At 44.0% G+C, this 22,829-nt stretch overlaps 1 protein-coding gene across 5 annotated transcripts in view; it reads left to right on the top strand.

Annotated features, from left to right (window-relative positions):
• The window catches only part of EYA2 (EYA transcriptional coactivator and phosphatase 2), a 130,202-nt gene extending 108,060 nt beyond the window's left edge, over positions 1-22,142 (top strand). For all 5 annotated transcript variants that reach the window (XM_083446943.1, XM_083446942.1, XM_083446940.1 and 2 more), the window contains exons 10-16: positions 2,110-2,199; positions 12,002-12,060; positions 12,898-13,058; positions 16,079-16,193; positions 16,737-16,858; positions 17,378-17,478; positions 21,295-22,142. In XM_083446943.1, coding sequence (XP_083303069.1) covers positions 2,110-2,199; positions 12,002-12,060; positions 12,898-13,058; positions 16,079-16,193; positions 16,737-16,858; positions 17,378-17,478; positions 21,295-21,375 — 729 coding nt within the window. In that variant the 3' untranslated portion in view covers positions 21,376-22,142. The remainder of the gene's footprint in view (positions 1-2,109; positions 2,200-12,001; positions 12,061-12,897; positions 13,059-16,078; positions 16,194-16,736; positions 16,859-17,377; positions 17,479-21,294) is intronic.
• The last annotated feature ends 687 nt before the right edge of the window (positions 22,143-22,829 follow it).

The following is a 22,829-nucleotide window of genomic DNA, read 5'->3' as shown; positions in this document are numbered from 1 at the left end:
TGATAACAAATTTAAAAATGAATGGGAAACTTTTATTGCATATATGACAAAGCATTGTTTATAAGTAAATACATCAGCAGGATTCTAAAAAACACTTGCAATACTATCATAATAGATAAAAGTAGATATGAATGAATGGAAATATGATTTGGACATGCATGATTTAACAGTGGAACCATGGAGGGGGTAGAGGGGAGTCGGGGGATGGGAGAAATTCCATATTTTGGCATTGTTTTGAATACAAACATGCAAAATGATACAGTTGTTCAAATTTTTATTTTTTTATTTCTTAATGCTTATTGTCATAAGATGTTTGTTATCATGAAAACCAATAAAAATGTTAGAAAAAAGAATATATATAAAGGTAAAGGGACCCCTGACCATTAGGTCCAGGCGTGGCCGACTCTGGGGTTGCGACGCTCATCTTGCTTTATTGGCCAAGGGAGCCGGCGTACAGCTTCCGGGTCATGCGGCCAGCATGACTAAGCCGCTACTGGCGAAGCAGAGCAGCACACGGAAACGCCGTTTACCTTCCTGCCAGAGCTGTACCTATTTATCTACTTGCACTTTGAGGTGCTTTCAAATTGCTAGGGGTGTGTATGTGTGTATTCATAAACCACTTGGAAAAGAAAATGGCTTAGAAGTATTACTATTGTCAAACAGTATGTAAATTTGGTTATATCAAGTGAACAAATAAATAAAGAATGGCTATTGTGTTGTGGTTGGTTTTTTTAAATGAAAAATGATTTTTTTAAAATAAAAAAAAAGGAAGGTGGGACATGGCAGGAAGATGGGAGAGGGTAATATTGACTGAGTGTCGACAAAGGAGAAGATGTGAGGCCGTTGTGCTAAAACTAACAGCAGCTACAAGAGATTTCCCATACCTACTTTTACATCACTGTATGCTCATGTAACACTGTTTGGACAGACAAATACTCCCCTGCCTGGCTGCACTCATGGACCGTACCTGGTGAAATCTTTACCCATGTGATCTGCACATGCAGCCTTGGGAAAGAGGCAGGGGCCTGTACTCAAATATATAAGAAAAAAGTACTGTATTTTTTGCTCTATAAGACTCACTTTTTCCCTCATAAAAAGTAAGGAGAAATGTGTGTGCATCTTGTGGAGAGAATGCAGGCTGCACAGCTATCCCTGGAGCCAGAACAGCAAGAGGGATTGCTGCTTTCACTGCGCAGTGATCCCTCTTGCTGTTCTGGCTTCTGAGATTCAGATTTTTTTTTCTTGTTTTCCTCCCCCAAAAACTAGGTGCGTCTTGTGGTCTGGTGCATCTTATAGAGCGAAAAATACGGTAGATGCAATTCAGTAACTTGTAGTGGGGAAAGGGATTTAGAACGTTTTGAGTAGCTAGTTGCTGTTTCTGTAATCTCTGTGCTGTTCTGTTTATTGTTGGCTTTTCTTATAGCCACAAAGGTTTTCCACGGGGGGGGGGGGGGGGATATTGAAACAAAAACCTTTCGAGTAAAAGAAATGATGATGGCCCTTAGCTTTCATGTTCAAATGCAATCAAGTTATCAGAGCTTTCCTTTTCCTTCAATGCAGCCCCCCATAAGTTACCCATGTGGCTGGAACCGCAGCCATTCTTCTTTAATTAACAGCTACATCAAGAATGTATAATAATTTAGGTTCATGCGTATATACATCAACCGTTGTCAACACTATTTGCCGCAAAGGTTGACAGAAATACACTCTTGTCTGTGCATTTTGCTGCTTTGTAGGTTCCCCCAGATGGATTTGTTTGATTAACCTCACCATTCAATTACATGCCTCCACAGAAATCTGCAAAAAATTAGGGCAAGGCTTATAGAAATCTGTATTGTGCTGCCATGGTTTATAGGAGAGAGAGAGAGAGAGAGATGTAGAGGTATTCTTATATATATATATATATATATATATATATATATATATATATATAGTTAAGATAGACATGAACAGAGGAGGGAATAGCATTACATAGTCTAATTCTGGTGCAAGTTCTTACTGTTTTGTTTGTTTTTCCCAGTGAAGAGTTTCAGTATCATATGTTTTCTCAAAATTTAATCCCAAAATCCAAAGATAGTAAAATGGTTGACAGCTTTTCCTTTCTAACAGGACACCACCACATCCGTCCGGATAGGCCTTATGATGGAAGAAATGATCTTCAACCTTGCAGATACACACCTGTTTTTTAATGACCTCGAGGTAGGTATTGGTTTCATTTCAATTTATATGTCCTTTTTTAACTACCCATTTTGGAAACATTTGTCCTTCTATAACCAGAGTTTTGTTACAGTGCAGTCCTGTTCAGGTCTACTCAGATGTAAGCCCCAGTGAGTTCAGTAGAACTTAACTCCTGGGTAAGTCTGTATAGGATTGCACATAATCGCAGGTAAAATTATATTTTGAGAGTATTTGAATCTGTCTTCTTTATGTTTTTCCTCCCTGGTTATTTGGCAGTGAAAGGAGGGTTATCGTCACAATTTTGTGTGTCTGTATTGCTAAATTTCAGGAATGAAGCCTTTGCTACCTGTGCCTCCTGGGGCTTGCTGTTTTATTGGTTATTCATTCATTAGTTAGTTTGGGAGGAAAATATATGTGATCAAGACCCAATAATACAAAAGCAACACTCAAGATGCAGCAGGGAAACCCAAATCATCATCAGCATAACATTAATAAATTGGTGAAGCTAAGGGCCATGTATCAAACTAGCTTTGAGCCCACATAGCAAGAGCTAAATAGATGCAGATCATTATCGCCTATTATTTTCCCCTCCCTCCCTCCCCATCATCTTCATCATTATCACAGCATCTGAAATAGCTGAGCACTGTATGACAATAATCAGTGCTTTCATTCTAAAAAAAATATATATGTTTAGGCGTACTCTCATTTTCCTACCCATATTGAAATACTGCCCCTCAATGAAGCCAAACTTAGATTCACAAAATGTTTAGGGGTATCCGTACCCCTGCGTCCCCCTCGCCACAGAAAAAAGCACTGACAATAATAAATAAAACAGGCTCTGCCGGCAGTCTTATTTATTAGGGATGAAAGTAAAAGGGGGGAAGCATTAAAGAAGTGTCAGCCTGACTCCTTCTGAACAGCCGCCATCACTTTTTGCTCATTCAGAAAAGAAGCCACTCTTTTTTTTGTTCTCGGTTTTCTACAAAGTTTTGCCCATTTGAGACCCATAGGTTTCTACTGAGTGGGGACCACCTGGAAGCACATCATGAGCTGCAGCTAATGCACTCATCCCAGCTGCATGCGGTTCTTGTTTTCATACATGCTGTGGTGAAAGAGAAGCCGTGTCTCATGAGCATGTGGCACTTGCCTCTGAGATTTACTTGTTCAATAATGGCTAGACCCAATTACGAAAAACCACTCGTCCGTCAGGAGGAATGAAAAGGGACTAGGCATCACCAGATCATGGAAACCACAATCTACTGGGCCTTCTTGTTTCATGATCCCATGTTGCCATAACTTTTGCAATGCTGCAGCCAGAAATCTGGGCCTCTTCTGATTCTAACAAGAGGCTACAGACCACCCAAAAGCATCTGAGGATTAGCATATGCGCTGTCAATTCCTCACCACGAGGCAAGCAAGGGCTGGTTTCATATTAGAAGACACACCATTGCAAGCAGGGAGGGCAGAAGTAAAGCCCTGGTGGATCAGACCATTGGTCCATCCATCTCAGGATCCCTTTTTCCACAGTGGCCAATCACATGCCTCTGGGAAGCCTGCAAGCGAGACATGAAGGCAATAACTCTCTCCTGTGGCTGCTTCCACCAAGTAGGATTCAGTGGCGTATTGACTCTGAACCTGGAGGCCACAGCCATTGATAGACTTCATAAGCTAGAGGACATTACCACGTCTTGTGGCATCGAGTTCTGCAAATTAACTGCATGCCGTGTGAAGGTGTACTTCTTATTGTCTGCCCCAAATCTGCTGCCAATCAGTTGTACTGGATGACCTTGATTTTTAGCGCCATGAGACAGGGAGGGAAAACTTCTACCTAACCACCTGACCATTTGTACCTCTTTACTTCCCATCCCGCATAAGAGAACAGTAATTTGGGGTTTCTTGGCCTGCTGCAGTTCAAAAAGCAAGAATTCTACAACCCAAAGAACCAAAACCATGTGAACTGCATAAATTTAAGTAACAGCATGTGAATGGCATAAATTATGTAAACATTATTGATCTGAGTAAATGGGTCCGGTGTCACCTTGCAGAAAACGGGACAATGCTATGTCCTACTTTATAAAAATGTGGGAGGGCAAATGATGCCCTTGGGATTCTGGAAGGCATTTGGGACTGACTGTCTACATAAGTACTCAGAAGTAAGCCCTACTGAGTTCATTGGGACTTGCTCTCAGGTAAATGTGCATAGGATTGCAGTCTGAAATCTTAGCAGTTACAGCCTTCATCTTTTTAAGGCTGTTTTTTAAGGATTTGCCTTTTTAAGTATACTTTAAGCAAACCAAAAGCTTGAAATCTGTTTGGTGCAAGGATCCAAATTCTGTTTGCAATTTGATTACAGAATGGACCCTGACTAAGGAAAGTGTGTATTGCCCCATGGCAAACCAGCAATTGCAGTGCTAAAAATATGCTTAGTTTAGCCAGCTAGACAGAGAAGTTTGCATTAGTTTGTGGCTGAGATGTCCTTAGACAACACAGCACTGGCTCTAGGAGGCTAGTATAGAAAAAAAGCAAACCACAACTCTCTTTTCTCATGATGGAATGGCTATTTGCCTGAGCAAACCCTGTGTTATAAGAATTGGAGTCTGATTTCTGAGAGTGTCAAAGGTGGCAGTTGTGCAAAGTTAAATATACATAAATGCTGAAGGAGTGTTCAGGTGCTTCCGATTTGTGTGTTCAACATTGCATTTGCTCCCCAGAGCACAAGATGGTACTTCACACTGAAAAATTCTCAGGGAAGGTGAGGCAGGCAGGGGACAGAGAAAGTAACCGACTCACAAGCCCCTTTCCCCCTTAACTCTTTGAGTCAGTCCCCCTGCTTGCTCACTGAGAGAATTTCTCATGCAAGGTGAAGTTTGGTACGTCCAAAGCAGTGCTGTTGGAAGACAAGATGCTTGTAAATTGAAGAGAGATCGCAGCTACTCTTTCTTTAAATAACATCCATTGCCATGGAGTTTCAGAAAGCAAATCATCTATACCTTTGAAGAACCATTTTACCACTTTTACAGTCATAGCATCCCCCCGAGAACCCTGGGAAATGTAGGAGGAGTGGGGAAAAGCTTCCTTTTTGCTGCAGGATGCTCCCATATGATGCTAAATAGCAGCTTCATTCCAACTGAATGACTTTCTATCAGTCATCCATACTGATTTTGCACGGAAGAAGAGAGTTATCCCCCTGAATTGTTGTGAAAGACCCTGGCCCATCGTTGTCAACTTGTACCTGTTCTCCCCAGTCACTCCATTCAGCAGTTCACTCACATCCCTCCTCGCTTAGACTCCTACAGTTTCTTCATCTAATAACATTCTTCTCTTATCCCCTTTCCATTCCTGCTTTGAGATTTTGTTTTTGCTTGTAATCATAATTGATTTCTAATGTCCTTGAAAATCACCCCTGGCCCTTACCTTTCCCTCCTCCACTCTTGAACATCTCTGTCTTCACTAGGCATGCTAGGAATTGCTGGTGCTGGCATTGACTGGGCCAGTCAAAGGGTGCAGCTAGTGGGAGCAACAGGCAAGCCAGGAGGCACTGGACCAGGCTTGAAAGTGGTCCAAAGTCCCCAAGTCCACTTTTAGAGAAACAGCACTCTTAAGCATTTAACCAGGGACGCAGGTGGTGCTGTGGGTTAAACCACAGAACCTAGGACTTGCCAATCAGAAGGTCGGCGGTTCAAATCCCCGCGACAGGATGAGCTCCCGTTGCTCAGTCCCTGCTCCTGCAAACCTAGCAGTTCAAAAGCACATCAGAGTGCAAGTAGATAAATAGGTACCACTCTGGCGGGAAGGTAAACGGCGTTTCTGTGCACTCCTCTGGTTCGCCAGAAGCGGCTTAGTCATGCTGGCCACATGACCTGGAAGCTGTACGCCAGCTCCCTTGGCCAATAAAGTGAGATGAGCGCTGCAACCCGAGTCAGCCACGACTGGACCTAATGGTCAGGGGTCCCTTTAAGCATTTAACATGAAACGATATAAAATGTTCAGAAGAAAATGCCAATAAAATAAAAAATAGGCACAATTATCAAAATATCTACAGTTTTAATAACAAATACACGTCGTAAAGTGGCATGTCTTCTGGGTAGGCTTTCCTGAACAAAGCAGTTTTTAGAAGGCACCAGTAACAGGAAAAACAGACACACCTGGCTAGTATTAGAGTGTAGGTGCTGCTACACTAAAGGATCGGTTCCTGCTAGCGCAGAACAAACATTAAGTGGCACTTGTAAAAGTTCCAGTTGCGCAGAGCAGAACAGTTGAGTGGGCAGGTATGGAGCCACTTTTTCTTGATCAATATTGCTCCTTCCTGGTGCTTTTCTCTGCTTAAAGGAAATAAATATCTTTCCTGTGCAGGAAGAAATGTCCCTGGGAGAGGGACTTGGACCCAAGGAGAAAAACAGATAATAGAGAAAGGTTCGAGCAGCCCCTCCTCTGCCACGGATGCAGTCAAGTTTGTAGCTTCTGTGTAAAAAGACAATGCCAGGACTGCATCTCTGTCATCTAGTCTAGCTGGCCTAAAGAAATGCAGGGACAGAGAGTCAGTGAAAGAGAGGGATGTAGAAAAGCAAGCAGAGGGAACTGTGCCCTGTTTGATCTGCCAGAGTTGCAGTATGTTGTAGCACCATCAAGTGGTATATGAGGAGGTAAGCAAGACTAGATAACCCAAAACTGAATTGGTCCAGCAGGCTCATTTGTAGGTTAGCATGTAAATAAGATGCATTCATGAGGCTGGAGGAGTGGCGAGACCATAAGGGTCAGGGAGGTGTAAATTTTGTTCAAGTTAGTCCCTGGTCCAAGCTAACCTCTTGTTTTTCCATTCCTATGGAAAGTGGGAAGTTCTACCGAGTGTGATGTAATCCCTGAACACATTGTGGATCTTTGATGTGCTTTGCTCCTGTTTGTGCAATTGTATTGGCACTTTGAACATCCATGTTCATGGAATTATATCAACTGGCCATTCTGAAACTTAAGTCTGTTTGCCCTGTTGGAGAAGCGTTTAAAGAACTGCATATCCAAAGCAATGCTTTAAATTAGCAGCCCAAATTCTCAAGCACATAAACATGTTGATCTATTAGAGTAAAGTTTACTTGGACAGTAAAATCATATTTATAGGAGAGCCAACCAATGTTCATATTGTAAGATATGGGCTTTTGAGGGGGGAGGAAACAGTAATTCTGTCTAAGGCTGAGATGTCTAGAAAAGAAATAAGAAACTGTATTTGAACGAGGAACATACACATTTTAATCAGAGCACCAAAGTAACTTTGTAAATTGCTTTTATTTCTATTTCCAAATGTCTGTAGTATCAGGGTGTGGGTGTGTATGCATTTAAATTCCATACTTGCTAGAAAATTACAATACTAGGAATGGAACTGCAGTGTCATTTGCAAGCATAAGTCCTAAGGGGCAGAATACAAGAATTTTGGCTTCTTCTTCTTTTTTTGACAACTTACAAAATCACAATCCTATCTTCTAACTTCTGGAGCCCATAAAATCCAGAATTTCCCTTGCGAGCCTGCCATCTCCTGTTGGCTTATTTATAGATACCGATTCGCATTTGATCACCAGAGAGAGATGATCTAAACATTACAGCACCATAGCAATTGCTCTTGGAGACTACAAGTAGTGCTTGTGGTTTATTTTAATTACCCACATGGCCTGTAAGAGGCACAGCAATCACAGATCCCTATGAGATCTCAGCGTATCAGTTAAAGCCAACAGATGTGGAGCCTGGTCTTGGAAATGTCCTCATTACCAAACTTTATTCAAGCCAAACTGGAGCCTCATGTTGAGCCACCCAGATGTTCACATCCTCCTCGTTGCTCACCAAGGTCTCAAAAGCAAAATCTGCAAGAATGAAAAATTAGTCTGGTAACCAAGTACTGTAGTAAAATATGGTCTACATTCTTGCCTTGTCCAGCTTTGCTGTGTTTTACCCAGTAACATGATAGTGTCGGTCGGCAACGGACTATGAGGTAGTGTCTCACTAAGTGTCATGGTATTTTATTAAGTCAGAAATGTGATCGCTACTGTTGTCAAACGTTAGCATACAGAACAATTCATTCACAAATGAGAAAAGCAGATTCCCCCCCTACAGATGCCTTTCCCCTGACATAATTGCGCTGCGCAGTGCAACTCAAGTTGAGTGGGCTGCGACAATATTATTCCAGCGTGGCTTTTCACAATCCGCATGCACGGCTGAGAATGTTTTTATCATTTTGGAAAGGCATGCGAGTGTGCCAGCAGAAATGTGCTTTTAATTTTGTTTTCTCGGGCCATGTTTGTAGAGTCAGCCCTCACTTAAAATGCAGCCTGAAAAGTGACTAAGGAAGGAAGGAACTATAGATATTACTATCAGCATGGAACTGGCATATCAGATTCGCCTTCAGCAAAAGTCTGGCTTGTAACTCACACAAGCCAGCGAAAGCAGGATCTGTGTCTTTGCTGTGATGGTCCTTGGGTTTTTAAGGAACGTCAAGGAAGCTTAAAGAAACACACCTGTAGATGCATGGGTTGAATCCCATGTTTGTATTGTATAAGGGGCCTGGGGTTGGGACAGGTCTCAATCAGGAGCCTCAATAAGGCAGTGCGCTAGGTTTTTTGGCAACCATGGCCAACCTCTGGGTATGAGGGGTGTTGCGTAGGCTGCAGTATCCCACCCACCACACACCCCTTCCTCCGCCCCTGGCTTCACCTCACCCATCTTGCCCTGCCCATCTCATTGTCTTCTCTGGACTCTGCCTTTGGCCTTCTTCTGTGCCCTTGCCTTTGGCCCCTCAGATCCTGATCTGTCTTTCCAAAACAGAACAGCGTACAAAGAGCCCTACTGGGTCACATCAAAGGCCTATCTAGTGCAGAGTCATGTCTCCCACAGCAGCCAATCAAATGTCTCTGCGAAGTCCACAAGTTGGACATAAGGGAAATGGCCCTCTTGCACTCAAGATCCCTAGCACCTGAGATTTAGAAGCGTGTTGCCTCTGATCCTGGAGGTAGCAATATAGCCATAATCTCTTCGCTCACCTGTAACTATGCTGGACCGTTGGATCCTTTACGTTAGGCCCAACTCTGGCATGGGGGTTGACTAGATGACCGTTGGGTGACCCTTCCAACTCTACAAATGAGCTTCCTTCCTGATGCAAGCAACAGCTTCACAGGGCTATGTCCATCAAGAAAAGTTAATATTTCTAAACCTGCTCTGCTCCAAATGCTTATCAGTGTTTTTACCAAAAAACTGATCACCTTAAATGCAGTTAGCATAGTGTGTAGTTTTGCCATCACCCACCCTACCCATTAAATGTTACTCAGTAAAAGTTTTCCTCCCTTGAAGCTTTTGCAACTCTGTGAAAATACCAAGTCAATGTGATAGTTTTGGGGTGGGGTGAGGGGGGGGGCAGCGGAAGCAACATTCTGATTTGCATGTATACTCGCTGCAGCATGATTTTTTTGTTTCTGCCCTGCGAGGGTCACGGAAGGAAGCTTCCTGACTCTTTAGGAATTTGGAATGTCAAACCAAATAAAGAAACCATTAAAATAACATAGTTAAAGTTTTTGAGGTTGAGGCCTCCTCCACTCAGACAATAAAGAACTTGGAAGATAAGGTTTTAGAGTGCATATTTCACAGTGGCTGAACTCCAAGTCCGTTATCTACCAAGATGGGCTTCGGTTGCTTTTCTCCTCCAAAGTTTTTGTATAACTTTATAGGCATGCACAAATAATAAGGTTGATAGCTGTAGTCTTTTCCTGTCACAATTTCCTCTCTGCTCAGCAAGTAGAAATGATCTTCCCCTAAGAGTTTTTGGCAGGCAACTGTTCCTGGCTCCTTAAGAATTTCTGTATTGACACAGTTCGAAGGGGCTGAACTCTGCTAATTAGCATGGAATAATCGTCATCCTCAAGTTCTGCACTTATAATCACTACCCTGTTTTTCTTCTTCTTCCAGTCATTGATATACAACAGCCAATGCTATGAATGACATATCAGCACATTTGTTTGGTGGTGTAAATATTATTGTGGCTGAGCATTCCTCTCTTAGGCAGATTGCTAACTAACAGCTTGGTGATAAGAACATAAGAACCAGCTGGATCCAACCAGTGGCCCATTAGTCCAGCATCCTGTTCTCATAGTGGTGAACCACATGTCTATTAGGAAGCCCAAAGCAGAACCTGAGTGCAACAACTCTGATGAATTAGTGGTTCTTCATCAGTAGGATAGGAGATGGAGTTTGCTTGATTGTTTTGAAGATAATAGCCACCAGAGATTGCGAAATATGGTGCAAAAGCTAATAAGGTGGGATACAGAGTATGCACCTGTTTGCTGAAGGCTGTTCGTTGCATGTGCATTGCAAGGCCCCAGATCTATACATATGAACCTACCCAGACCCTGAGATCATCTTCTATCCATATGAAGCTACCCGGACCCTGAGATCATCTTCTGAGGCCCTCCTTTGTGTGCCTCCTCCTCTACAGGCCCAGAGGGTGGCAACATGAGAACACGCCTTCTCTCCAGTGGCTCCCCATCTGTTGAATGCTCTCCCCAGGGAAGTTTGCCTGGCAAACTTTTGCCTTAGTTGCCAGGCAAAAACATTTCTTTTTAACCAGGCCTTTGGTTGATTTGAGACATCCTGTGCCCTTTTAAAATGTTTTTTTGGGGGGGGGCTATTGGGTTGTTGTTTTTATTTTGATTATATATTTTGTGGTCTTATATTCTGATTTTGTTCTGTGAACCGCCCTGAGACCTTTGGGTATAGGGTAGTATATAATTCAATAAATCATCATCATTATCATCATCATCATCATCATCTAGTGTGGAGTAGCAGATCAGCTGCCTTGTAGAAGTGCCTGCTGTTTGCTTTCAATTACCACTCAATAAGACGCACAGACATTTCCCCTTATTTTTTAAGAGGGAAAAGGTGCGTCTTATGGAGCGAAAAATACGGTATATTTTTGTAAGGAAATTGTTGTTTCCGTGCGCTGCTCTGGTTCACCAGAAACAGCTTAGTCATGCGGACAAACGCCAGCTCCCTCGGCCTATAGAGCAAGATGAACACACAACACCAGAGTCGTCCACGACTGGACCTAACAGTCAGGGGTACCTTTACCTTTAAGGAAAGCAAATGCTATAAAAATGCCACAGACCTTCGCTGTGTATATATCATACATTTAAAGCACATTCACGTCAACAGTCCTGGCAGCTGTGGTTTACCCCTCTCACAAAGCTACCATTCCTAGATCCCTTAACATACTACAGTTGCTATTGGGGGGGGTGCTTTAAAGTGTATGTTGTGTACACTGCCCTCCTGTGTTTTCTTATCCTGAGTAAGCCAAGTTCAGGTAACATTCCCCCTGAAACTTCTCACCATGTTCAGAAATGAGACGCATGCAACAATACCATTATTGGAACGAGATATATATGTAGGTGTTGGTCTCCTTTTCCTTGTAACCTTGTTCTCACTAAAGAAGGAAGTTTGTAGGTTTAGGCATAGAAACAATTAATGATGCTGTCCTCCTGAAAGACAATGATGTTTCTTTGCATGTTTCAACACTGCCTGGAATGAATAGGAAACAATTTACCCTTAGGTGGGTAACCGAGTTGTATGAGTGACCTTATTGTCTGTGAGAATTGCTGTGTTTAACCGCATATAACTCGTGTTCTGGGAATGTGGTATCTGACTGAAATGTTGCTTGTAATGTGATTACTATAATTGACCAGGAATTGTTGGGGGAATCTTTCCTCAGCATGGTTTCTGTTGCACAAAATCTCTCCATTGTTGTTTTTACAAAGCAATACTCATTTCCTGGCTGATTGTTTTTGGAAATGGTTTTCAGGATTGTGACCAGATACACATAGATGATGTGTCATCAGACGACAATGGGCAAGATTTAAGGTAAGGCGACTGTGTTGCAGCATGCAATGTAACTAGTCCCCCAGCTATTTCTGGATACTTGGAGAATAGCCAATGACATATACTGTAGGCTGTTTGATTTAGCCATTTTTTCTTTGATCTGACCAGTTTTTCTGCTCTATGGGGAGAGTGCAATTGTCTCATTATTGTATTTTCAAGCAGTTATCCAGTACCAGAAGCTTCAGAGGAGAGTTAAATGCACCTGACACTTGACAAAGGGGTGCATCTCTTCAAATTAATTTTCCAACAATCAAACCATATGCTTGTGATCCCATTCCTTCACCATTGGGGGCCAAGTTCCCATTGGGCAAAGGAAATATAGGGAATATTTGTCATTGGGGCCAACCCATTAATGAGGCCACCAAAAAGCCAAGTTGCTTTAAATCTGATTTAGGACCATATATGCAGTAGCCTCAGAACTGCAGTGCAGTTATTCCCTGCTTTCACAATCTGCTTGCTCAGACACCCTTAATCCTGTGGGGACTTGTAAAGGCCGACTTCCAGGTGGACCATTCATTGCCTTTATCTTGTTTCGTTTCATCAGCATGTTGATAAAAGCATATGGTAACTAGCTGAGAGTTTGAGTCAATAGATGACCCTTTTCAGTGAGCAAATGTACATCAACTGATATCTATACCATAGGCAGAGAGGACAAAATTACAGGGCAAATGGAGAAGGACACTTTCTTTTCATCGTCCACTGACTCTAGTTTAGCCAGAAGTCTGGAGCATGTCTTCCTCTTGTCTAGTTTATCCGTCCTAATGGGAAGCGTAGGTTATAATTTCACTCCTTCCCCCTCTCCTCCTTCCTTTGCCACAGCACATATAATTTCTCAGCAGATGGCTTTCACAGTTCAACCGCTGGAGCAAATCTTTGTCTGGGCTCGGGAGTTCACGGGGGAGTTGATTGGATGAGGAAATTAGCATTCCGCTACCGGCGGGTGAAAGAACTTTACAACACCTACAAAAACAATGTCGGCGGTAAGTGTCTCCCCAACCCATCAGGGAAGGCTCCTTTGCATCCTTGTTAAGACTCTTGCCTTCCTGTTCTTCAGAGCAGATGCAGAGAACGGCTTGCATATTTTGCAATTTAGAGAAGGGGAAGTACCAAAAACAAGTGGAGGGGGGGACGTTGTTTATTTTCCAGTTCTCCAAACAAATTTGGTGAGAGATCACAGCAACCTTCCCCTGACCTGGTACCTTCCAGATGTTTTGTACTAAGGATCCCACCATTGGACATGCTGGCTGAGGCTGATGGGGTTTGTAGTCCAACAGCATTTGAAGGGCAGCAGGTTGGGGGCAGCTGGGTTACACGATGGCCTGATCTTATAAGGGTAGCCTTGTCATTGGAGCAAAATACTGGGGTCGTTATTGCTCTTGACCCCACTCCCAGTCCTGCTTTTATTATATGTTGAAGGTGGAGAAATACTATTGCTAGGTCCACATTGCCTGGTTTAAGTTGGCCAGTGAGCTACTTTCGCTGATCTGCAGTTTATGGGCCTGAATTCTTGAGATATCTCAGTTGATAGAGCATGAGACTCTTAATCTCAGAGTCATGAGTTGAAGCCCCATGTTGGGCAAAAGATTTCCGCATTGCAGAGGGTTGTACTAGATGACCCTGGTGGTCTCTTCCAATGCTACAATTCTATGATCTATGATTCTGTGAGTGTGAGTTCTAGGAAAGACTTCTACTTAAGATCTTAGAGAACTGGTCTTGGGTTTCACACTCATACACAGACATGCACACACAGATGTATTCCCTTCCTCCATCAGCACCAACTTGCTTGGGATCTTCGCGGAGCAGCTCCAGAAAGGAATCTGCTAGTGGGGAATGTTTTCATTATACTGCTTTTAGTCATTGGTGTTTTTCAATTCATACAGACAAGCAGTTATCTGCCTCAGCAGCAGCCCACTGTCATGGACCCAGGCTAACACTTGAAGTTAGGGAAATCACCTTGTTAATCAGGCTAATATAATATTAAATGTGGTTCACAGAAACTCTCCTGGGGTGTTGGGGCTCCAAAAACTGCCTAACGACTTCAGGTTAGCTCAGTCCATTAGAGCGTGGTGCTGATAGCACCAAGGTTGCAGGTTCGATAGCTGCATATTCATGCATTTTAGTTATTTGGGCTAGATGTTCCTCAGGGTCCCTTCCAACTCTATGATCTGTAGCCAAGGTGCTGAGGCCAGGCCTGCCCAGTTAGTCCAGGTTGGGCAGAAGAGTGGGGGAGCTTCACCAAAAAGCCTGCCATTCCCCTTCACAATTCCATTACAAAACATTGTGGAGCCCCACAATGCAGCCCCAGCATCGTTCATAGTAGAACCTGCTCAGCATTGCATCTTCACATCCGTCACATAGCTAGAACTAACTCCAAAAAGGCAGGAAGGGGTTGGAAAGAAGGGAGGGAGAAACGGCAGTTGCTCCTCCAGGTATTTTAAACGTGCATTGTCTGCCATTATTATCCAGAATAATGACCTTGGCACGCAGCTTTTCAGGGGGATTGAAGAAATAATAACTGGTTGGGCTTATCTAGCTGTCTGCTTCAGCTCAGACCATTGGCTCCTTTCAGACAGTCACTAATCTGCAGGAAATGGCCTGCACCTTTAATGGTTATTGTTTAAGTTCATGGTGCATGTTCTGCTGAATATGTTTTTAAAGGCACACATAAAACATTTAACAGCTGATAAATGTAAAAAAAATAACAATAAAAATCCAAACCCACTCTGGGCCAGTTTTGACTTCATCAACACAACTTTTTCCAAGACTGCTCCAAGGCAGCATAAGCCTCAAACTACACATGGTGCTCAGTTGTATGAATGTTCTTCCCGAGGTATGTAGGGAAGTGATTTAGCCAAAGGCTCCTACCTCTTTCCCCAAGGATTACTTTTCTTACCCAAATTGGCCTTCCAATGTTGCTTGACCTCCTGTAGGAGAAAACATACCAGCACCTGCATCTTCCCCCTTCAAGAGTCAAGCACCTTGGACAGGGCGAGTGCGATAAGGAAAATAGCTCATAGGGAAAGAGAGGAGCCCCTCGCTGTGAACCTCTGATTTAGAATGCAGTATCCCACAACCGTAAAGAAAGTGTGCATGTGTAAAGAGAACTCAGGGGAAACATGCACACAATTTGAGCATCACAGGTCAAATGAGGCATGACACTAATTGCACGAATGCAATGAACGTGTCTGGTTTTTAAATCTTTAAATTGCAGGTACAAGGTGGGGGGGGGGTGTCATTATCAGGACTGTATTATGTGGGTAGATTTCCCATGCTGCAATTTCACATGAAATCCCTGCCCCACCGAAGCTGTCGGAAGGGAAAAGGTCATTTAATGAAGCCCCAGCAAGGTGCTATTTAAATTTAAAAAACCAATGCACTTAAATTGGATGCTCCCATTTAAGGTGGCCCACTGAGGGAGTCTTGCCTGAGGACACCCCAGAGAAACTGAAGCTGGCTCTGTGCAGTCGGAAGAACAGGAGGGCTGTTCAGGACTGGCTGAGGCTATAGCGCATCCTTGGCCAAACAGCTGCACTCCAACTCCCCATCAGCCCTAGCCAGCACAGCTACTGAAAGAAGAACTTGGGGGGGCACCCGGTTGGCAAAGGCTGCTGCAGCCACTCAAAGGAGAAACCGTGTGAGGCTGCAGCACTGAGACTTGGGGCCTGCTGGGGGTGGGATGGGATGTGGGGAGGAAAGCTCTACCACAAGTGGCTTAGGAGGGAAAACCAACCAGCAATGTGCTGCTTCATTTCATTGCAAGCAATACAGTTTCACTCCCAGCTCTTTGGCGCATGGTGATTATCAACTGCGCAGGTGGGGGGGGGGGGGACTGTAGGCGGCTGGTGGATGGATGGCCCTGCCTTTTGGGCATCAGGTTGTACTAGTTGGATTTCTGGCTCATTCCAACTCAATGATTCTATGGCTTTGCAAAAGCCATGTGCAAGCTATTCCGCGCCTTCCCATTGGAACCAGCTACAAACGCTGCTTTCTCTATCCACAGGTTTAATAGGAGCTCCTAAGAGGGAAACCTGGCTGCAGTTAAGAGCAGAACTGGAAGCGCTGACTGATCTCTGGCTAACACATGCTTTGAAAGCTCTGGATTTGATACATTCCCGGTAAGAACGGCTTAAGGAGTCGTCTCCAGGCTGCAAGAAGTTTTACTTTCCTCTTGTGTTCTCCAAACAAACCGAGGCACGTTTATTTATAGGACACCTTTGGCCAAATTTGTGGGGGGCCACATCTGGACATGTGATGGGGAACTAGATCTAAAACCAGAACAATCCTGGCTCCCAGAAATAATAGTTTTGTGCAGAAAGCAGGAGAGCAATAAAGGGAGTCAGCTGCCCAAGGGGGGCGCAGTGTAAATGCTATTGGAGTTTTACACCATTTATATCCCCAGTGTGTGATTACTTGTGACGTACTCCTCTTTCAGGCTAGTTTTGAGTTATAATAAATTATGGAGGGAGAAAAACGTTTTAAGAGTCTAGCCACTGCTGACTGTGTTAATCACTGATTTCAAGGGACTCGTTGCTGGCAAACCTTATATCCTGCTTCCAGTTTAGCCTAATAGAGCAGAAAAGCAAAGATCTCTTGGGGGGAGGGTGGAAAGGGAGGGGTCCCCATTGACTTTAATTCTGTCGCTGCTTTCTGTCTTGCAGGCCCAACTGTGTAAATGTTTTGGTGACTACAACCCAGCTCATACCAGCCCTTGCAAAAGTCCTGCTTTATGGACTAGGCACTGTCTTCCCAATTGAAAATATTTATAGTGCAACAAAGACAGGTAAGAACAATTGGTTGCATCCAGGGTTGACCTGTTGATTTAATGGGCCTAAGTTGCTTGTGTCCACTAATATCAGTGGGTCTGTTGTGAGTATGAATAGTGTGGATATAAACCCCATGAGTGGAATTCCATATGGTGCCAAGAGTGGGGGTCTGGTTGTCTGGGCAGTCCATGACCTCCATACACACTGTGGGGTCACTTCGGTGCTGCTAACACAGTGGCTTGACTTTACCCCTGGAGGTTCTCAAAGGCAGGGGCTGGCCAGGCAGGGCTAGTTTCTGCAAACAATCCTCTCTCTCCTCCATCCAGCCCAGCATAAAGTGTGCCCGCCGAGCAAAAGCCCTTGAGTGTGGCCCAGGGAGAGTTTCAAGGGTCAGAGAGACAGGCCAGGGGAGCCTGAAGTTCCCCACCCCTGGGCTAGATGAATGCGCCCCTAAACCCTCGTACAAAGAACAAATGACTCTCAGTTCCTTTATCACCTTTGCCCAGAAAAAATAATGACTCGTTTTTGTTATGCAGGGAAAGAGAGCTGTTTCGAAAGGATAATGCAGAGGTTTGGACGGAAAGCTGTGTACATCGTAATAGGAGATGGTGTTGAAGAGGAACAGGGGGCGAAAAAGGTACGGTTTTCAGGTTCGCAACCCCACTTTTAAAAGAATAGCTCAGAAAGCATTCTCACCTTTTACCTGAATCATGGACAGAAATTAGCTCATTATTTTTTTCCTGGCCTGAAAGTTCATAAAGCACTGTGAGCAATTTCCTACTGTAAATCCTCTCTCCATCCCCCTCAGCCGTTGAGGAATTTCCAACAGTTTCCCACTTGCTACAGAAACTGCTCTTGATTAACAACTGTTGGTTAGGTACATAAATAAGGAGTAAGAGCGAGTCAGTGAGTGCGTTGAGATCTGCTGTTCCTCATTTCTGCTGTGTGTGGGGTGGAGCACACAAAGTTGCTTTGCTAGTGCGTCCATTGATCTATGGCAGGGGGTCTCTGGGATTTCAGACAGGGTCTTTCACAGCCCAACTTGGAGATGTCAAGAATTGAACTTGGCACCTTCTGCTGCGTGGAAGGTATCTGTTCTTACCACGGACCTAAGGCCCCCCATCTCTTTCCCCCAGCGCTGTTTTCCAAATGAAAACCCATACACCCACACACTGCAGAAAGCTACTCCTTGCCTCATTAGGCTGTACGCCTCTCTTTTCCCCTGCACCTCTTCTGTTGGGCTGATTTAGATTTCTGTAAGCTGAGCAGCTGCCCAGCAAACGTGTCGGTTCTCCAGGAGTTAAAAGTTAACGCCAGAAATGCATTAGGAAGAAAGTGAAGAAGTCATAATAATAGCGCGAAGCTTCAGACAGGGCTCCCGCGAACTTCAAAGGTAACAGGGTCAGTGCACGGAGGTGCATCAAAGGCCACCGGCTCCCTGACAGTGGGGTTAAGCAATACCTTTTACAAACTGTGCCGCAAGAAGAGGGGGCCCCCTTTGCTGGTGTCTCCTGCTTTAAGCCTCTTCCCCCTTAATGGGCACACATTCTTTGCCCGGAGCTGTCAGGGCCTCTGATTGATGATGATCATTAGCAAGGGTGACTACACACCTGAGCTCTATAAACCCATGGGGAGGGCAGTCCTGATGATATCTCTCGGCCTGAGTGGGTCATTTCTCTTCACCTGTCGGGGCGAGTGATGAATGGATGGGAGCTGAGCAGCAGGCGTGGCTGCGCTGCCAACATCTCATCTCTTCAGAGAAAGAAAAACAGATCATTTAAATGGAAGCAGAGCCATGCGGGGAAAGCAAAGGAGGAATGAATGAGGTGGAAGTAGTGGCATTTTCTTCTTCAAGAGCAGGCAGCTGACTTCGTATTTGTTTTTACATTACTTTCTTTTTTTAAAAAATACATTTTTATTAATTTTTTAACATATCATTTCCAACAGTCATTTAACATAACTTCTTATGTTATACAATATTTTAGACTTCCGTCAACTACCTCTGAAGATTTTCCATTCTTTATCACTTAATCTGCATTTCTTAATTTCTCTATTACTTTTAATTATCCTTAACTGATATTCTCTTCATAATCTTCCTTGCAATATTTGGCAGAATCCTCCTCATAAAACTTCTTGCAATCCTACTAGCGTAATCTGTTTATTACAATTGCTTTTCAGATAATTCAAATCTTTACTCCAGTCCTCTAAGAATCTCTGGTCCCGCAGGTTTCGAATCCTTCCTGTCAATTTGTCTAGTTCTGCATACCATATTTTTCGGTCTATAAGACACACTTTTTCCCCTCCAAAAACTAAGGGGAAATTTGTGTGCATCTTATGGAGCGAATGCAGGCTCCATGGCTTCAGCGAAAGGAACCCAAAGCCTCCGAAGCGCAGTGGGAGCGCTCCCACTGCGCTCCGGAGGCTTCGGGTTCCTTTCGCTGAAGCCTGGAGAGCAAGAGGGGTTGGTGCACACCGACCCCTCTCACTCTCCTGGCACTGCACAGAGAGGGAGAGCTGCGCAGCGCCCCTTCAGCAAAGCAGGAGGAAAAATGGAAGGGGTCCGTTTCTCCTGCCGCTTCGCTGAAGGGGTGCTGCGCAGAGAGGGGGAGATTTTTTCTCTCTTGTTCTCCCCCTCTAAAACAAGGTGCGTCCTATGATCGTGTGTGTCCTATAGAGCAAAAAATACGCTAGTCCATTAATTTCATTTGCCACTCTTCTTTCATCGGTAATTCTTCTTGTTTCCATTTTTGTGCCAATAATATGTTTTTACATTACTTTCATCACACACGTATTCCACCAGTCCTCCCAAGTTTGATCACCATATGTGGAATCATCATTCCGTTTTATCCTCCCAGCATCCCTATAAGGTAGGCTAGACTAGGGGAGAATAATTTGTCCATCCAGAAAGCTGAGCAAGGATTTCAGCACACCTCTCCCCAGTCCCAAATCCAAATTTCGGATGGTTCATGAAACCACCCGATTTCTCAGTTGTGACACCTTTACTGAGTGTCTTGAGTATGGGAAGAAAACGGTGATAAATCAGTTAGAATCATGTGTATGAGGTTGGATTTAGATCTGGCAGGCCTGGTTTCCAATCTGAGCACAGCCACTGTACTCTTCAGATAATTCCTAGATATTTCGAAGGCAGTGATTATTCATCTGTTGGTGAAATGGGGGAAAATAGCAGATTACTTGAAATGGGTGGTTGATAATAATTACTCAGCAGCAGGCTGAGTTGCATTTTAACAGTGGGAGAGAGTAAATCTCTGCATAATGGAGATATGAATAGCACTCACACCTTTTACATATATATTTCATATAGTCCACTCAGATTTAAAAATAAGACCCGCAATAATACCACAATGAGATTTTTGCCTTGAAGTCTGAAATACCAAAACGTATGCACATTCAATGCATTATTCTACATCAAAGGACTCCAGCTTGGCTCCTGCACCGTTTTTTTTAAGGTGGGGTGAAAAGATGTCAAATGCACTGCAGACAGATATGAACAAAAGCCATCTGTTAGGACCTGAGAGACCTGGGCACAAATCTCCACTCAGCCATAAACCTCACTGGGTGACCTTGACTAATCACAGTCTCTCAGCCTAACCTACCTCACAGGGTTGTTGTGAGAGTAAAATGGAGAGAGGGGAGAACCAAGGGCCTTTTGGCAGTTCCCTCCCTGCAAGAAGTGAAGTTACAGGGAACCAGGCACAGGGCCTTCTTGGCAGTGGCGCCCTCCCTGTGGAACACCCTCCCATGAGATGTCAAGGAGATAAAGAACTACACAACTTTTAGAAGACATCTGAAGGCTGCCCTGTATTGGAATGTTTTTAATGTTTGATGTATTCTTATGTGTTTATATGTGTTGGAAGCCTCCCAGAGTGGCTGGGGAAACCCAGCCAAATGGGTGGGGTATGAATCATGGGCATAGTAAAACAATAGAAAAATGTAACTGACCAGTCACATTGTTTCTGCCTCCCCGCAAATTCCTGCCCCTCCTAACAAATTCCTTCCCCCCTCCCAACAAAAATCCTGGCTATGCCTATGGTGGTAGTAGTAGTAGCAGCAGCAGCAGTAATAGTAGTAATAATAATAATAATAATAATAATAATAATAATAATAATGGTGCCTTGAGCTCCTTGGATGAAAGGTGGAATATAAATGTTATAAATGAGATGTAAACTATAGAGCAAGCCAGCTGTATATCAGGGATGAGGAAAATGTGGACTACAACTCCCATCATCCTTAGGTATCAGCCCTGCTGGCTGAGGCTGATGAGTAACGGTTGTCTCTCTTTTGATCACTGTCCCACCCGCATACAATGATTATCCATGTCTTTTTTAGATTCTATGTAAATGAAACGGGTCACATTACTCAATTACCACTGTTTGGGTGATGATTCAGGGAATGTCTTATGACCCTTTTCCTGTTTTAAAACATCTCCTCCTAGCACAACATGCCTTTCTGGAGGATCTCCTGCCACGCCGACCTTGAGGCTCTGCGACACGCACTGGAGCTGGAATACTTGTAGCAGACCCAGAAGTCTCCACGGTGGGCTTCGCCATCACTCCCGAAGACACAGATCTATTTTCCTGGCATTTTCTCTTGGGGTGGAGCTCTTTTGTATGAAAGTCTTTTAAAGAGAATCTGCACCAGGAGCACAGCGTAACCAAGTTCCTCTCTTCTTTCTTTTTTTGGATGGAGAAGAAACCTTTAAATGACCTTAATAACTGGATGCTTAAAACTGAAGTGGGACATTTGCCATGTAAATTACTTCCAGGCATGCAGGAAGATCAGTCCTGGTTTAATTCATTAGGGTTTTTTCCCCCTTCTTCTTTCTTGCTTTTAATAAATGGGAATAGGGTGGGAAGACGTGACATGGAGTTTCTAGGCATATTTGCTGGACAGTTTTATCAATTCAGAGGAGTTTCTGAGGTGGGGAGGGGAAAGATTGAAACAGATGATTTTTTTGGTATTTTTTTAATTTATGAACTAATCCTATTACTCTGATATTAAGCTCAGTACCTGTGTTTGTATCTGCTGAGTTGGATGGACTTGGCCCATTCTAATTTAATAGCTCTCTTCTCCAAGGTTAACTGTGGGGAACAATCATTATCATGTCCATTTGAAATGAGCACATGTGGGACTCTTGGTGTAAAAACTATAGCTAGTTTTTGGAAACTGTGGCATGTGGGCTGCACCCATGTCTCTGTAGGCTGCCATCTTGTTTTCGCATGGTCAGGAGAAAGAGTTACCTTGTGATGAGTGAATGGCAATAAAACTATGTTTACAATTTTAGGGCTAACGTGATTGCTTACTGACGTAGATTGAGCTCGTTGCCTCGCTTCTTGTTTATCTGGATCTTGTAAAGCAGGGGCGTTGGTCCTGTGGCACTCCAACTCCCATCAGTCCCAGCCAGCACAGCCCATGGTGAGGGGAGTTGTAGTACAGCAACATCCAGAGGGCTACAGGTTCTCCATCCCTGCCGCAAAGTTTTGCTTCATAGTCCCCTGCTGATGGCTGGTTAAACGCCAACACAAAGCCAGGAGGCATTAAGGTCCATATCCAGAGATGGCTCCTGTGCATTCATGGATTTTGCAGAGATGATTAAATTTGAGAGACCTCTTGCATATTCACCACTCGCACTATGTCATGAGGTAGCAGGAGTGGTAGTGGCTGGTGGCATTGCTGTGACTTAGCAAGTGGGAAAGGGGGAAGGTTGGCGCAGTGGAGTTACATACCAAACACTCCTTGTGTGTTTGCACCTTACCACCCCCCCACCCCACCCCACTTCGTCCCAGTGAGCAAGAGAGATGCTGGTGAGCGGGAGGTCAGGTGAGCACTACTGCCTCACCCTGCAAACCACAACCACCTAGGGGAAAGAAAAGGGGAAAGACTATGTATCAGGGCAACGCTGACTTGATGTTTATTGGGGTTTTGCAACAAGGAGGGTGGTTTTTATGGTAGCGAGGCTTTGCAGTAGTT

Source organism: Podarcis tiliguerta (assembly GCF_965153285.1).
Source record: "Podarcis tiliguerta genome assembly, chromosome: 6".
Taxonomy (NCBI): Eukaryota; Metazoa; Chordata; class Lepidosauria; order Squamata; family Lacertidae; genus Podarcis; species Podarcis tiliguerta.
This window is presented reverse-complemented; position numbering and strand designations above follow the sequence as displayed.